The sequence below is a fragment of the Schistocerca gregaria genome, chromosome 7 (assembly GCF_023897955.1).
Source record: "Schistocerca gregaria isolate iqSchGreg1 chromosome 7, iqSchGreg1.2, whole genome shotgun sequence".
Lineage (NCBI taxonomy): Eukaryota > Metazoa > Arthropoda > Insecta > Orthoptera > Acrididae > Schistocerca > Schistocerca gregaria.
Window position 1 is genome coordinate 240,299,135 of NC_064926.1, and position 18,287 is coordinate 240,317,421.

The following is an 18,287-nucleotide window of genomic DNA, read 5'->3' on the forward strand; positions in this document are numbered from 1 at the left end:
GATAAACTGGGTAATTTGCGCGTGCTGAGTTACGCTGCGAGACATATACACAGTTTAATACGAGGGTTGGAACTTCAATAGTGGCAACTATTTATTCACATCCGATACAAAAGAGTTATATGTTTGCACCTGTTACTGTCCTTCAATGTAGTCACCAGCGTTGTGTAGAACCCGTTGCCAGCGATGTGGAAGGCATAGTGTACAGTTAGCAGAGCCTGTTCTGTTGATGGTGCGAATGGAGCGGTCTACTGCCTATCGAATCTCTGGAGCAGTTCTGAAGCGAATGCCACCGGCGATGCACAGTATTTCTGTTAGTTTTTGGAGCATCACCTGCGACCAGCTTTGCGAAAGAAGCGGCGACACTTTTTGCGCAATCCACCTATCATTTTGCACGACAATGCGCGGGGACATACAGCTCAAGCTGTGGCTCCTTTGTTCGGTCGATGGGGCTGGGAAGTACTGTACCATCCATCATACTCCCCGGACTTAAGTCCTTGTCACTTTGATTTGATTCCGAAGATGAAGGAACCACTTCGTAGCATTCGCCTTCAGAACTGTTCCTGTGATTCGACAGGCAGTAGACCGCTCCATTCGCACCATCAACAGAACAGGCTCTGCTAACGGTATATTACGCGTTCCACATCGCTGGCAACGGGTTCTACACGACGCTGGTGACTACTTTGAAGGACAGTAACAGGTGCAACACGTAACTCTTTTGTATCGGTTGTGAATGAATAGTTCCAACCCTCGTACTTTAATACCTGTCTTACAGTGTTGAACCTTTAACATAAGGTTATACCTCATCATAAGTAGATTATGTCAATATTTTATTTATTTTTAATTACGTCGGTATTTGTAAGAAATATTGAAAATCAAATTTATTATTGCCTCAAAAGTCGTTAGATAACGCAATGTTGAGTTGTGTGCAGGTACCGTGGTCCAGAATATTGGCTTAGTATTTTAGATAACTTACAAGTATCTCTTCACCAGATCTTTGCTTCTTTTGCCGTAATAAACCATAACAACACCATTATGCACTGTACACATATCCAGCTCGGTGATCAAAGGGATTCATTTAAACATTTGACACTTTTGTGGAAGAAAGAGCTGTGTTCTCTAGGACGCCTCAAGAGGGAAATGTGTGAAAGCCATACCGTCACTACGCTACTTGACTGAGCAAGAGTTCATTAGACTATCAACTGACAATCTGAGAGCCTCAGGTGATATACCAATTGTTTTGTCACCCAATATAAGTGTTATGTTGATTAGAACATTGCCGGCCGTTGTGGCCGAGCGGTTCTAGGCGCTTCAGTCTAGAACCGCGCGTCCGCTTCGGTCGCAGGTTCGAATCCTGCCTCGGGTGTGTGTAATGTCCTCAGGTTAGTTAGATTTAAGTAGCTCTAAGTTGTAGGGGACTGATGATCTCAGATGTTAAGTCCCATAGTGCTCAGAGCCATTTGAACCATCTTTGATTTGCACATTGCCGCACCGTCCTAGGCGCCTTGCTACAATTCGCGCAGTTCCCCCAATCGGAGGTTCGTTGTCCTCCCTCGAGTATGGATGTGTGCGTTGTCCTTAGCATAAGTTAGATTAAGAGTTGGGTAAGCCGAGGGACCGATGACCTCAGCTGTTTTGTCCCACAAGTTTCTCATTTCCATTTCTCATCTGTCCTGTCCCCGACAGGTGAACGACCCGTCGGAACCGCTGATCGACCCGGAGCACGGCTACGGCGGGCAGAGCCTGATCAACCTGATGCTGACGGGCCGAGCCGTCAGCAACGTGTGGGACGGAGACCGCCACATCGACGGCATGCTGCTCAGAGGCATCGAGCGCCAAAGCGAGGTCAGTCTCCTGCACCCATTCTTCTTCATCCCTGTTCTTGTTAAACTCACTTAATTTTTAATTCCTCGCTGATAACACAAGATCAATTAATTATTTGCTCGAACAGTCCACGGGTGTACTGCCGCTCCATAGTGTCCAACGGGCACAATATTTCGGCGGTCAGACATGTCGCCATCGTCAGATGCGCTGACGAACTGAGCTCCTGAGGGCGGGCGCCCGATCTTAATCCCCTTCCCCCGCCCCGCGAGGCGTTCTCTCCGCGGTCCGCGCCCACGGCCGCGCGTCGCCGGTCGCTGAGAGGCTGGCGTCGGCGTCTGTGGTGGCGTCGGTGTAACTGCCTCGTCCACCCTGGTCACTCGTTCGTTTCCTTTGCTGAGCCTCTTTTTTAATTAGACTCAGTGCCGGTTGCCATGCCTTGCTGAGGTTATAACCGCAATCTCTGTTGATGAGTCCGTCCCTGGTACGAATTTCGATAGCCTCTCTTAACGACGCTATCCCAGTATTTAGATGTCTGTGTCGAGACCCTTGTATGTTGGTAGTCCATTTCGTGATTTTCGGACAAACAGTGCTCTGCGACTGCCGGCTTGTTGGGGTACATAAGTCGAGAGTGCCACTGATGTTCTCGGCAACGATCTTCGATTGTGCGCTCTGTCTGTCCAATGTAAGTCTTCCCACACTCACATGGAATCTGGTATATGCTGGCCTTCCACAAACCGAGATCGTCTTTGACACTTCTCAATAATGCTCGTGTTTTATTGGGCGGAAAAAAGACAGTTCCTACTCGGTGATTCCTCAATATTCGTCATATTTTCCCCGATAGTGCGCCAGTATACGGTATATAGGCGGTGGCTAACTCTTCCTCCGTGACTTCGTCCATCTCCACACGCTGTACTGTAGAGGTGGGGCGGAGAGTGCGCAAATCTGATGTAAATTACTCAAGAATTTTGAAGGTTTATGCTGACGAAGTTTGCCCTTTATATATTACACTGAGTACCCGGCGTTGCCCAGGTATGTACATATTCCAATCTTCTGTGAGCGCAATTTCCTCCTTCCCCTTCTCTCTGTCCATCTCATCCTTCACCTCGTCCCCCTCTGTACATTTTCTCCATCCCCTCTTCTGTCCACCTACTCTCTTTCCACCTCCTCCTGTGTCCTCTCTCTGTTCATCTCCTCCTACTCCTTTCTACATCCAACTCCCTTTTCCCTCTCTGACCATTCCCTCCTCCCCCATTTTATTCCATCTTGTCCTCCCCCTTATTTGTCCATGTCTTTCTCCCCCTCTCTCTTGCCATATCCTGCTCTCATTCTCTTTGTCCAGCTCCTCCTCCTCCTACATCTCCCTCCCCTACCTCTGTTCATCTCCCCTTTCCTTTCGCTGTCAATTTCCCTCTCCCCTCTCTCTGTCAATTTACTCCTACCGCTATCTGTACCAATTTCCTCCTTCCCCCTCTTTGTCTGACCATCTTCGCCCCCCATCTCTCTCTACGTTATCACACCAACAGGAGGCTGGTGGTTTTTTCCCCAACAGTGTTTCTTTCTAGATCGTAAATAATAAGTGTGCTGAACTTGTTTGGAATCATTTCAGGGGCGTAGGATGAGCTGTTTACCAGTGACTTTACCCGTGTACGCACATGTCAAATATCCACTACTGGCCATTAAAATTGCTACACCACGAAGATGACATGCTACAGACACGAATTTAGCCGACAGGAAGAAGATGCTGTGATATGCAAATGATTAGCTTTTCAGAGCATTCGCACAAGGTTGGCGCCGGTGGCGACACCTGCAACGTCCTGACATGACGAAAGTTTCCAACCGATTTCTCATACACAAATAGCAATTGACCGGCGTTGCCTGGTGAAACGTTGTGATGCTACGTGTAAGGAGGAGAAATGTGTACCATCACGTTTCTAACTTGATAAAGGTCGGATTCTAACCTACCGCAATTGCTGCTCACGTTGGTCGAGATCCAATGACTGTTAGCAGAATATGGAATCGGTGAGTTCAGCAGGGTAACACGGAATGCTGTGCTGGATCCCAAAGGCCTCGTATCATTAGCAGTCGAGATGACAGGCATCTTATCCGCATGACTGTAACGGATCGTGCAGCCACGTCTCGATCCCTGAGTCGACAGATGGGGACGTTTGCAAGACAACAACCATCTGCACGAACAGTTCGACGACGTTTGCAGCAGCATGGACTATCAGCTCGGAGACAGTGGCTGCGGTTATCCATGAGGCTGCATCACAGACAGGAGCGCTTGCTCTACGACGAACCTGGTTGCACGAATTGCAAAATGTCATTTTTTCGGATGAATCCAGTTTCTGTTTACAGCATCATGATGGTCGCATCCGTGTTTGTCGACAGTGCGGTGAACGCACATTGGAAGCGTGTATTCGTCATCGCCATATTGGCGTATTAACCGGCGTGATGATATGGGGTGCCATTGCTTACAAGTCTCGGTCACTTTTTGTCGCATTGACGGCACTTTGAACAGTGGACGTTACATTTGAGATGTGTTACGACCCGTGGTTCAAAATGGTTCAAATGCCCCTAATTAATTAAACCTAACTAACATAAGGACATTACACACATCCATGCCCGAGGCAGGATTCGAACCTGCGACCGTAGTGATCACGCGGTTCCAGACTGAAGCGCCTAGAACCGCACGGCCACAACGGCCAGCTACGACCCGTGGCTCTACCCTTCATTCGATCCCTATGAAACCCTACATTTCAGCAGGATAATGCACGTCCGCATGTTGCAGGTCCTGTACGGGCCTTTCTGGATACAGAAAATGTTCGACTGCTGCCCTGGCCAGCGCATTCTCCAATCTCTCACCAATTGAAAACGTCTGGTGAATGGTGGTCGAGCAACTGGTTCGTCACAATATGCCAGTCACTACTCTTGATGAACTGTGGTATCGTGTTGAAGCTGCATGTACCTGTACACACAATCGCAGCTGTGTTTGACTCAATGCCCAGGCGTATCAAGGCCGTTATTACGGCCAGGGGTGGTTGTTCTGGGTACTGATTTCTCAGGATCTAAGCACCCAAATTGCGTGGAAATGTAATCATATGTCAGTTCTAGTATATTTGTCCAATGAATACCCTTTTATCATCTGCATTTCTTCTTGGTGTAGCAATTTTAATGGCCAGTAGTGTATTTCAAACATATGTAACATACTTCACTCTTTTATGTACACATATTGCAGATGTATTTTAGCAAATTTCGCCCTGCAGTGTCATTTTTACACAGCTGAATGTCTGTGACGTAACTCTTGAATTATATGTCGTACAATGATATATTTTTGTAGGTAAAATCAGCGACATATGTGGATACTGTATGCAAAATGTGTTACGAATAGAGTTAGTAGCACAGAAGTAATAAATTTGAACGTCATGCATCACGAATTTTAGCGTTTATGATGTCGTATATCCCCAACTATATGTCGTACAACGACATACTCGTATATTTCTAGGCACTGGCTGGTTATACTTAAAGTGCGGCTACTCACAGATGTCCAGTGTGGGTTGCAACTGTCGTATGGCAGCGAAACGTGGGAAATACTTTAATGCGTCAATCCAGATCCGGTTTAAACTGGGGGAAAAAGTTAGTCCCCATTTTTGCTACCAAACGCAAATCTGGCACTGTGAATGAAAGAAAGTCGTATAGAAACCGATTAGGAAAGGGACATGGGCAGAAAAGGTCAAGCAAACGGGAAAGACATAATACTGATTTTATTAATAACCGCCACTGACACAATTTTTTCAGTATGAGCATCGGAGACATCAACGAGAGGGTGTAAGACGACGTGACCAACAGTTGCTCGCAGCAGTTCCATTGGAGTCTGAGTAACGTGTTCCTGTATACGTGCCTTTAGATAAGGGAGATACTAAACGTATCCCTGGTAAATGCATTCTTTTACATATCCCCAGAGCCAAAAGTCACGTGGATTCAGATCAGGTGATATTTCTGGCTACGCATCCGGAAAACCTCTGGAGGTAACACTGTCTTGGAAGGTTGCATTAATCAGATGTTTCACTGGTCGCGTGACATGATATGTTCCCCATCTTGGTTTCCACACAATTGCTTTCCTCCACAGCAGGAATCACATGGTGTACAACGACGCCTCGGTATATCTAACAGTCACTTTGGCTGTATTTTATTCATAGGAGAACGGACCAAAAAACAAAGGTGCTTGTGGAACCATGTATATGGCGAGTGCAGTGGCTCTTCTTTGGCAATATGCGGTTTAACAGTACCCCAAATTCGGCTGTTCTGTATATTCACTGTACTCTGCAGTGTAAAATATGCCACGTCACTCTATAGAATATTGCTCAGCCACATGCCATCAACTTCGATCCGTGTCAGAAACCGAACAGCAACTGCACAACGTTGCTGTGAATCACGAGGTTTCAGTTGCTGCACCGTCTGGATCTTGAACGGGTACCAGAGTAAAACAGACTGCACAACTTCCCGTAATGTTGACCGTGGAATGGATAAATGCGTGATACTGCACGAACGGTTGCACTACCCAGAGCACTTTCTGCATGGACAGTTACGGCAACAGCAAATTCGTCAATAACTTCCACCGGAATAGGACGCCTTTCCCATCCAAGGGTCACTCCAAGTTCACCCGTATTCTCGAATTTCATTATCACCTTCTTTAAAGCACGTAATGACATCGGCTCCTCAGGCCTTTCAGTGAGTCGATACTCTCAAAATGCAGCACTGTAACTGCTGCTGTTCACATAAAACAGTTTCCCTAACAGCCCACGTCCTCTCTTCTCGATAGCCGTGCTGTTCACTCACTTCATGGCTTCTCAAATGACAGTATGGCTCTCAAATGGCTCTGAGCACTATGGGACTCAACTTCTGAGGTCATTAGTCCCCTAGAACTTAGAACTACTTAAACCTAACTAACCTAAGGACATCTCACCCATCCATGCCCGAGGCAGGATTCGATCCTGCGACCGTAGCGGTCTCGCGGCTCCAGACTGCAGCGCGTAGAACCGCACAGCCACTTCGGCCTCTGACAGTATGGATTTAATACAATCATAGAATGTACAGATTTGCACCTGGTGGCCACAATTGGAAATTTTTTTTTTCCTGAGTAAATCGGTTCCGAATTACTGCATTAGCATTTGTTCAAAGTTTCGCTGCCATATGACAATTATACCCCAAATTGTACTTCAGTGAGTAGCTCCGCTTGAATTGTAAACGCTCGATCGCGTACGTGGATACTGTCTCCGTAAAGTGTTGGAACAGAGTTAGTTGTAAGGAAGTAATAATTTAAAACGTCATAAGTAAAACGGCAGTTTTTCACGAACCTCACTGTTTATGGGGTCATATCTCATGAACTGCGGGTCTTACAATGATATATTTTGCTGGGTCATTCAGTGGTACATGAGAATACTGTTTGCAAAATGAGTCGCGAATACATTTAGTAGTAAAGACGTAATAAATTAAATCACCGTTCTTCACGCGGCAATTTTTCTGAATGAACAGCGAAAATGTAGTAAGCGACAAACTTTTGTCGTTTCGTCATTTTTTGGGGGTTGTCAGCGAGCAAAAGTTTCGTAAATTATGTGCAAAGTTTGATGCAAGTTATGAAATGTTCTCATTCCCAAATACTGAATAAACAAAGTGTATGGTATTAGCACGTTGTGGGCTACACTGCTATTTCACCTCCCCCCTTTGATAGGTAGGTGGTTCTTAAGTCCACAGCGATTCTTTCCAGATAGTAAGTTTAGTTTGAAACGTCCCCTTAGAAAAATTTAAAAATAACAGTGCTGGTAAACCTCTTACGTTATTTGATTTTCAAACAGCTGAGCAAAGCTGAACGTACTCAGATATTTCTCTCTTTACTTATTCTGATCAACACTAAACTGACACACAATAATTTTAGGGCAACTCAATCTGACTTTCAATAATCCTCACAAAATAACCTATACCTTTCACGAATCACTTACCTCACAAAAACTCTCGTTACTCGAACTACTGCAATACAGAGAGTGCCAATACTGCAAACTAAATTAAAGATTCTAAATACTGAAGGCACTAACTGCTGATAGGCATAGATAGCAAATGAAAGATTTTGATAGAGAACAAACAATGTATTTACCTTAATAATGTTTAAAAGTCATTATATATATATATATATATATATATATATATATATATATATATATATATATATATATATATATGACATCTATCTTTAAAAAATTTCCTTTTTCTGGCGGACGCACGTCCAGGTCCTCCGCTTATGGTGACCTATCAAAACTCTGGCATCTCTCTCTACAACCATCACTGCTGGCGGCTCACCTCCAACTGTACAACGCTACGTGCTGTTCACATCCAACAGCCCGACACTACAATAGCGAATATGCCAACAATGTCAATCAGCCACAGAATGCACACAGCACAGTCAGTGATTTTCATGCAGAGCGCTACGTGGTGTTACCAACATAAAAACCTAAACAGCCTACCCCACAAGTTGAAATCAGTCCAGTGGTTAGGAGGAGATGTTGATATACAAGCATACATAAACACATACAGCCATTTTTATAGTGTGTGTGTGGATACATACATATTAATATACACTACTGGCCATTAAAATTGCCACACCAAGAAGAAATGCAGATGATAAACGGGTATTCTTTGGACAAATATATTATACTATAACTGACATGTAATTACATTTCCACGCAATTTGGGTGCATAGATCCTGAGAAATTAGTACCCAGAACAACCACCTCTGGCCGTAATAACGGCCTTGATACGCCTGGGCATTGAGTAAAACAGACCTTGGATGGCGTGTACAGGTACAGCTGCCCATGCAGCTTCAACACGATACCACAGTTCATCAAGAGTAGTGACTGGCGTGTTGTGCTCGGCCACCATTGACTAGACGTTTTCAGTTGGTGAGAGATCTGGAGAATGCGCTGACCAGGGCAGCAGTCGACCTGGACCTGCAACATGCGGTCGTGTATTATCCTGCTGAAATGTAGGGTTTTGCAGGGATCGAATGAAGGGTAGAGCCACGGGTCATAACACATCTGAAATGTAACGTCCACTGTTCAAAGTGACCCCCATGCAAACAAGAGGTGACCGAGACGTGTAAGGAGGAGAAATGCGTACAATCATGTTTCCGACTTTGATAAAGGTCGGATTGTAGCTTATCACTCTGGGTGATACGCCAGTATGGCGATGACGAATATACGCTTCCAATGTGCGTTCACCGCGATGTCGCCAAACACGGATGCGACCATCATGATGCTGTAAACAGAACCTGGATTCATCCTAAAAAATGACGTTTTGCCATTCGTACACCCAGGTTCGTCATTGAGTACACCATCGCAGGCGCTCCTGTCTGTGATGCAGCGTCAAGGGTAACAGCAGCCGTGATCTCCGAATGATAGTCCATGCTGCTGCAAACTTTGTCGAACTGTTCGTGCAAATGGTTGTTGTCTTGCAAACGTCCCCATCTGTTGACTCAGGGATCGAGACATGGCTGCGCGATCCGTTGCAGCCATACGGATAAGATGCCAGACATCTCGACTGGTAGTGATACGAGGCCGTTGGGATCCAGCACGACGTTCCGTATTATCCTCCTGAACCACCGATTCCATATTCTGCTAACAGTCATTGGATCTCTACCAGCGCAAGCAGCAATGTCGCAATACGATAAACCGCAATCGCGATAAGCTACAATCCGACCTTTATCAAAGTCGGAAACATGATTGTACGCATTTCTCCTCCTTACACGAGGCATCACATCAACGTTTCACCAGGCAACGCCGGTCAACTGCTGTTTGTGTACGAGAAATCGGTTGGAAACTTTCCTCATGTCAGCATGTTTTAGGTGTCGCCACCAGCACCAACCTTGTGTGAATGGTCTGAAATGGTAATCATTTGCAATCACAGCATCTTCTTCCTGTCGGTTAAATTTCGCGTCTGTAGCACGTCATCTTCGTGGTGTAGCAATTTTAATGGCCAGTAGTGTACATATAGCCCATGTCCATCCAAGAGTATCCTGTAAAATTTTGAAGTAAATCGGTCTAGTGTTTTTGAGATTTTTGGTAAAAATCTTAAACAAGGTCTTGTCTTTTTATAGTAGAATATATTAATGTATAATTCTGTCAAGCTGTAACTGTGGATACAGTGACACCCGGTAGTTGAGATGCTACACGGTGTCTTGCACAAGCGGAAAGTCTCTCCAGTTATTACTGTGAAGGGTGGAGCGTATAGCGGAGCGTGTCGCATGGCGCAGGTGGGCTTTCTGACGGTGATGGAGCGCGCGCGCCACTGCGAGGTGGGGGCGTGCCTGAAGAGCCCCCGGCAGCCGGTGTGGCTGCTGGCCAGCGAGACGCACCTCACCGTGCTCTTCTCCGCCGAGAGGCGCCTCGCTGGGGACTGGGCGCCCACAGAACAGGCGCGCCGGGTGTTCCGGCAGTTCGACGCCGACGGCGGCGGGTTCGTGCCCAGAGCTCTGCTGCCCGATGTGCTCGCCGCCCTAGGTCTGTCACTGCTTAAGCCTACATCCTTAACGGTACAGTCCTACACATAAGTAATGCAGATATTTTTACAACATGCATGCCATGCAGCTGTAATTAGTTACTTTCATGTTCCATGGGTCGTTTTGCGTGACATATCCTAATGCTGTAGAACGAGTCATTTTACATTCACATCGCGAATATTTACTTTATTTATTTATTTAGCGTATTTCTCATAACAACACAATAAAAATTACAGAAACAACTCGATTTAAAAAGAATCACATATATATAAACAGAGCAATAAACAACAGTTTGTATATAAGGACACCACCAATTATAAATTTACACTCACAGAAGAGCTGTCACAAACATCCAGCTTGGATAATATACAGGGTGTTACAAAAAGGTACGGCCAAACTTCGAGGAAACATTCCTCACACACAAATAAAGAAAAGATGTTATGTGGACACGTGTCCGGAAACGCTTACTTTCCATGTTAGAGCTCATTTTACCTTCGTCAGTATGTACTGTACTTCCTCGATTTAGCGCCAGTTGGCCCAATTGAAGGAAGGTAAAGTTGACTTCGGTGCTTGTGTTGACATGCGACTCATTGCTCTACAGTATTAGCATCAATCACATCAGTACGTAGCATCAACAGGTTAGTGTTAATCACGAACGTGGTTTTGCAGTCAGTGCAATGTTTACAAATGCGGAGTTGGCAGATGCCCATTTGATGTATGGATTAGCACGGCGCAATAGCCGTGGCGCGGTACGTTTGTATCGAGACGGATTTCCAGAACGAAGGTGTCCCGACAGGAAGGCGTTCGAAGCAATTGATCGGAGTCTTAGGGAGCACGGAACATTCCAGCCTATGACTCGCGACTGGGGAAGACCTAGAACGACGAGGACACCTGCAATTGACGAGGCAATTCTTCGTGCAGTTGACGATAACCATAATGTCAGCGTCAGAGAAGTTGCTGCTGTACAAGGTAACGTTGACCACGTCACTCTATCGAGAGTGCTACGGGAGAACCATTTGTTTCCGTACCATGTACAGCGTGTGCAGGCACTATCAGTAGCTGATTGGCCTCCACGGGTACACTTCTGCGTATGGTTCATCCAACGATGTGTCAATCCTCATTTCAGTGCAAATGTTCTCTTTACTGATGAGGCTTCGATCCAAAGTGATGAAATTGTAAATTTTCACAATCAACATGTATGGGCTGACGAAAATCCGCACGCAATTGTGCAATCACGTCATCAACACAGATTTTTTGTGAACGTTTGGGCAGGCATTGTTGGTGATGTCTTGATATGGCCCCATGTTCCTCCACCTACGCTCAATGGAGCACGTTATCATGATTTCATACGGGATACTCTACCTGTGCTGCTAGAACATGTGCCTTTACAAGTACGACACATGTGGTTCATACACGATGGAGCTCCTGCACTTTTCAGTCGAAGTGTTCGTACGCTTCTCAACAACAGATTCGGTGACCGATGGATTGGTAGAGGCGGACCAATTCCATGGCCTCCACGCTCTCCTGACCTCAACACTCTTGACTTTCATTTATGGGGGCATTTGAAAGCTCTTGTCTACGCAACCCCGGTACCAAATGTAGAGACTCTTCGTGCTCGTATTGTGGACGGCAGTGATACAATACGCCATTCTCCAGGGCTGCATCAGTGCAATAGCGATTCCACGCGACGGAGGGTGGATGCATGTATCCTCGCTAACGGAGGACATTTTGAACATTTCTTATAACAAAGTGTTTGAAGTCACGCTGGTACGTTCTGTTGCTGTGTGTTTCCATTCCATGATTAATGTGATTTGAAGAGAAGTAATAAAATGAGCTCTAACATGGAAAGTAAGTGTTTCCGGACACATGTCCACATAACGTACTTTCTTTATTTGTGTGTGAGGAACGTTTCCTGAAAGTTTGGCCGTACCTTTTTGTAACACCCTGTATAAGGGCACCACCAATTATAAATTTACACTCACAGAAGAGCAATCACAAACAAACGTCCAGCTTAGATAATATATAGTCGATTGCCTCTTGGGTCGCCATTAGGAAATCGTGTGGATCACCCTCATATGCCCTTAGTGGAGATTCCTGCACGATGTGTTTGACCGTCTATCTCTCGCGCCACAGTCGCAAGCGGCAGAAGGAAGTTTACCCCATCTGTGTAAGGAGTCAGCGCATCTCCCACAGTTGGTTCTGATGCGATTAAGAGTTGACCAGACTTTGCGAGGGCAATCAAATCCTTTTGGTTTACTAAAGATGCATGGCATACTGTGGCAGTTTACTGCTGTTCTGCTCTCCCATTCCTCTTCCAATAGGTCATTTATTTTAAAGTTGGTTTGGTGCATCGCCTGTGCAGTCTTTAGTGGAGGATGTCTAGAACGGAGTCGGTTTCCTTGAATGTCGTAAGTATCTTCATGGATTTGTATTTGAGGGTTGGTCATGATTTTTTGAAATTCTCTAACCAGAGCGTGTTCTCGGTGCAGGTTTGGAGGGATTATGTTACTGAGAACTGGCAGCCACACTGTAGGAGTTGGCCTGATTGTGCCTGATATAATACGCATTGTTGCGTTAAGCCTGGCTTTCTACCATGTGTGTGTGTTTGCTGTTGAGCCACACTGGGGCACAGTATTCTGCCACTGTCAAGTTCGGATGTTCTTAAGGTAGATGCTCTGGAGCCCCAAGTGGTACCACAGCCCTTCTGGAATATGTTGTTGCGTGTTTTAAGTTTCGTTGCAGTTTTCGTCAGGTGTTCTTTGAATGTTAGTGTCCTATCTAGGGTAACCCCAAGGTACTTTGGGTGTTTGTTGTGATTAAGTATTTTCCCGTCTAGATATACATGTAGTTCTCTGTTGGCCACTTTGTTGTTTAAATGGAAGGCAGATACTTCCGTCTTTGTAGCACTAGGTTGTAGCCTCCATTTTCTAAAGTACTCGCTGAGAATCCCTAGGTCACTCGTAAGAATATCTTCGGCAATTTCTATATTTTTACAGAAGTTATGGTGGTTGTTATGCTATCATTTCTTCTATGTCTCGAGGTAAAGAGAATATGAATATACTTTCCTTTACGTATCACCACAAGAAAAAAATCACACGGGGTCATATCTGACGATCTTGAAGGCCAAGCATGGAGGGCAGTGTCTCGGGGTCTCACGCACCCGATCCAGCATTGAGGCAGTGACATTGACAGATTGATGTACGCTTTGGCGCCAGTGTGATGGAGCTCCATTCTGTCGGAAAATAGTCGTGGGAGTCCTCCTGAAATTGTGGAAATTGCCAATTCTCCAGTTTTGGAGACAGCCCATTCGAGGCAGTGTTTTCATCAAAAAACGAGGGCCCGTACATGTCTTCAGGGGAAATGGCACAGAAAACGTCGCTTTAGGTGAGTCTCTTTCGTGTTCAGTAATGTCATGAGGGTTCTGGATTCCCAATTAGCGCACGTAATGGCGGTTTACTTTACCGCTGACATGAAATGTTACTTCATCACTGAGAATTAACGTGACGAATGTGTATCGTTTTCCATATCCTCCAGCAGAGCATTGCCAAAGTCTAACCATTTCCTTTTATCACCAGTCTGAAGAGCTTGCGCTAATATTAGTCTGTATGGTTTATACACAAAACGACCCCTTCACAGTCGCCAGACAGTCGTATGAGACGTTGCCAGTTCTCTTCAAGTGCGGCGAATAGACTTTCGTGGATTCCGCTAAATCGTTAGCCCAATTGTTTCCACCATGTCATCAGAACTGCGAGATCGAGTTGGACTCCTGCTTTTACACAAAAATCCTGTCTCTTCAAATGTGCGGATCAGTGGCAAAACGCCGACGAAAAGCAGGTTGGAACGAAGTCACTGACTCACTCTTAGCAAACTGCAGCACACACAACGCTTTCTATTGAACGGACGCCATCTTACTTCTGATTGACTGCCAACTGAGAAGTAGAGAGCCTGTATACAGAGCGAGTGGCCACAGGTGAAGTTCCCCGTGATTGGTTGATTAGCTTTGGCGCCATTTTTCTGCCAAACGTCTCTCGCGCTTCCTATGTTCGCCGTCCTTTTGAGTTGAGTTGAAGTTCAAAGGACTTTTGGAAACGATGAAAAGGTATTTGAATTATTGAGAGACTTGTTATGCGTTGTGCATGCATGTTCGATTTAGTTGTACATAGTTTTTAGTACGTAATTAGCGTTTGCGATCTTAAATACGAGTTGATTTTAAGGTGTCAGTTTTTTAAAATATTTTTAGTCACGCAATTTACTGCATTTTTAAGCTTTTATTTCTTTAATAGTTCGTGCATACTGGTAGCATCACAAGCTTTTGTGAAGCCAATATCTGACAGTCCTTGCTGGAAACGGAAAGTTCCTGTAGTTGTTGTGCTATGCTCACTCGACTTTGTAGCGTAAAACTTTATTTCGTTCCGAATCAGAACATTAGGGCATTATTTTGGTTTCAGTATTATTGCCTGACTGTTGACGCAGGCAAGTTGTAAGCACGTTTTCCGTTGTTGTCATGGCTGCTGAAACATTATTCGTAGTAAATAATTGTAGGTATTCTTGAAGACAGTTTTTAGTATGCCTAGTTACTGTGGGGTAGAAGGGATACGGTAGTTTTCTTGTTATACTTGGTCGCTATTACAGCAGCCTACATTTAACATTACCTGATTTTTGTAATGTTTTTCTTTTGTTGTGTACGAGAGGTATTCAGTATATATGTGAAAGGATATATATATATATATATATATATGTGTGTGTGTGTGTGTGTGTGTGTGTGTGTGTGTGTGTGTGTGTGGCAAGCAGTTGTTTACTTGTGACATGCAAAACGTTGGAAGACGTGACAAAAAGTACTAACACGTCTCACACTTTTTGCATGTCACAAGTAAACAACTGCTTACGACTTTCATTCATCTGACGTAATACAGGTACGTTAAATCTTTAGCGTTATGTACTTCCGATACAAAACAAATGCTATACACTATATTTTTTTTATTTACGTTACTTTCATTGCAATATGTCTAGTAAACGAACTTTAAAGGAGACAAATGCAAGTAACGAATAATTTTTGTAGCCACTGTATCAAATTTGCCTGTGTTGTACTCACAAGGAAACCTTCCCATCGCACCCCCCTCAGATTTAGTTATAACTTGGCACAGTGGATAGGCCTTGAAAAACTGAACACAGATCAATCGAGAAAACAGGAAGAAGTTGTGTGGAACTATGAAAAAATAAGCAAAATATACAAACTGAGTAGCCCATGCGCAAGACAGGCAAAATCAAGGTTATTATGAACTCAGGAGCGCCGTGGTCTCGTGGTCAGCGTGAGCAGCTGCGGAACTAGAGGTCCTGGGCTCAAGTATTCCCTCGAGTGAAAATTTTAATTTTTTATTTTGAGACAATTATTATCTGTCCGTCCGTCCGTCCGATGCGAGGTAACTGCGCCGTAATATGTATCCACAAGTAAACCTAAATCGGGCAAGGTAGAAGAATCTTTTTACCCATTCGCCAAGTGTTCAAGTTAGGTGGGTCGACAACAAATTCCTCTCATGTGGCGCACATGCTGTCACCAGTGTCGTATAGAATATATCAGAAGTCAAAATATCCACGGGTGTACTGCCGGTCTATAGTGTCCAACGGGCACAATATTTCGGCGATCAAACATGTCGCCATAATCAGGTGAACTGACGGACTGAGCTCCTGTGAACGTGCCGGCACGGAGATCCGTACGCTGTGGCTGCTCAGGGGGAACTGGGTTCGGTCGCGGCGGCGGCCGATTTAAATACCTTCCGCCCGCGGCACGCTCCCTCCGCCGTCCGCGCCCCGCGCCACGGTCGCGCGGTGGATCAGATTGCGACGGCGTCTGAGATGACGTCGGTGTGATGGCTCTGTCCGCCGTGGTCGTCACAACTATACGTTTGCTCGATTTACTCTTGATTAGCCCAATCGCTGGTTTTCCTGTGGGGGAATCGGTTGACCTATGACCTTGCGATCAAATTTTTTTCGCTTCCCATTGGAGAGGCACGTCCTTTCGTCTACTAATCGCACGGTTTTCAGGTGCGGTCGCAAAACACAGACACTAAACTTATTACAGTGAACAGAGACGTCAATGAACGAACGGACAGATCATCATTTTGCGAAAAGAAACAAAGTAAACTTTTCACTCGAGGGAAGACTTGAACCAAGGACCTCTCGTTCCGCAGCTGCTCGCTCTAACCACGGGATCACGGCGGTCCTGAGCTCACATTATCCTTGATGTTGCCTATCTTGCACATGGACTACTCTGTTTGTATATTTTGCTTATTTTTTTATGGTTGCACACAACTTCTTCCTGTTTTCTCGATTGATCTGTGTTCAGTTTTTCAAGGCCTATCCACTGTGCCAACTTATAACTAAATCTGAGGGGAGGTGCGCTAGGGAGGTTCCCTTGTTAGTAGGTTACTATGAGTATATCATAGCTGTAAAGAAAGGCATTTAACGAATGATTTCGCCGTATTGTCTTGTGCTTTTGACGGTGAGTGTGTAGTCCACTACCCCACTACTGGCCATACAAAAGTCCCGCCCGCAGTTTGGCAGAAAAATGGCCGCCGTATCATCCGGTTGGCCACATTCTCCCTATACAGGCTCTCTACTGAGAAGACGCATCGACTGACACCTAACGGCAGTTTTCCGAAACTCCAGGTAACACCCATTCAGACAACACACATTTCCTTCCCGGCACGTCCCATGTTTAGTAATTACTACCCTCCAAAATCAGGTCGCTCTTTTTGAAACACCCTGTATATTGTATTGGAAATTAATAAAACGATGCGGTATGTGAAAGCCTTTCCAGCAGCAGTTGAGATGGCGATGTGTGGCAGGCATGACGGCGGACGGAGACTTCACGGACGTGCTGTGCGAGCAGCTGGACCCGGACGGGTGCGGCGTGGTGCTGGAGTCTGCCTTCCTGCGCGAGCTGTGTCCGCCCTCGGAGCCGCTGCCCTCCTCCTTTATCCTGTACCACTACAACGGGCTGTCCGGCTCCGCGCCCGACGGCAAGGTAAGTCGTCTGCATTGCAGTAGCACCGCTGCCAGACCGAATGGCGCTTCAGCTTACCGACAGACATCACAAAGTGCGTAGTTTATTTCACCAGGTGGTCTCCATCACAAAGGTTCGCACCGTCAAAATCGAAGGCGAACTTCTTGAGAGTTACAAACCGTGCAGGGCGTTAAGCTAGGTATCCACTCTTAAAAAATGATTATAGAATCATGTTGACACAACGGGGTGATGAGATCTGATGGAACGTGATAGCACGCAACCGAATACAAAACAGTATGTCGTGGAGTTCATCGTGAAACTGCCTATCCTTTAAGGTGTATCAGCAGCTAGTGCGGTAATATGTTTTATAGGCACAGAAATAACAAACACCCAGAGACTGAATTTGTCTGGTGGTTCCAGGCAGGCGGCATAAATTTCTCGAGAGAGACAGTCTGCTCTAAAGGAAAGTTATTTTGATCAGCTATCGGGCAAAATCAGTGCTCATACCACAGTTGCACGAGGGTCACTCCAAAATAAATACACACTATTTTTTTACAATCCATCTTTTATTCTACATGTTTGAAAGTTTTACAGTGTGTAAATACATCCTTTAGGAACAATACTGTCATTTTCTCACATAATGTCCATCCCTCTCTACTGCCTTACGCCATCTTGGAACCAGCGCCTGTATATCCGCACGGTAAAATTCTGGACGAACCTGTTGGAGCCACTGTTTGGCACTGTGCACAAGGGAGTCATCATCTTCAACCCTTGTTCCACGAATTGAGTCTTCCAGTTTCCCAAAGAGATGATAATAGTCACATGGAGCCAGGTCAGGACTGTAAGGCGGGTGTTTCAGTGTTATCCATCCGAGTTTTGTGATCGCTTCCATGGTTTTTTGACTGACATGTGGCCGTG

General features: G+C 45.4%; 1 protein-coding gene across 1 annotated transcript in view; it reads left to right on the forward strand.

Annotated features, from left to right (window-relative positions):
* The window catches only part of LOC126281886 (ubiquitin carboxyl-terminal hydrolase MINDY-3-like), a 202,690-nt gene that overhangs the window by 177,039 nt on the left and 7,364 nt on the right, over positions 1-18,287 (forward strand). The window contains exons 5-7 of the mRNA XM_049981201.1: positions 1,684-1,842; positions 10,121-10,367; positions 17,212-17,390. Coding sequence (XP_049837158.1) covers positions 1,684-1,842; positions 10,121-10,367; positions 17,212-17,390 — 585 coding nt within the window. The remainder of the gene's footprint in view (positions 1-1,683; positions 1,843-10,120; positions 10,368-17,211; positions 17,391-18,287) is intronic.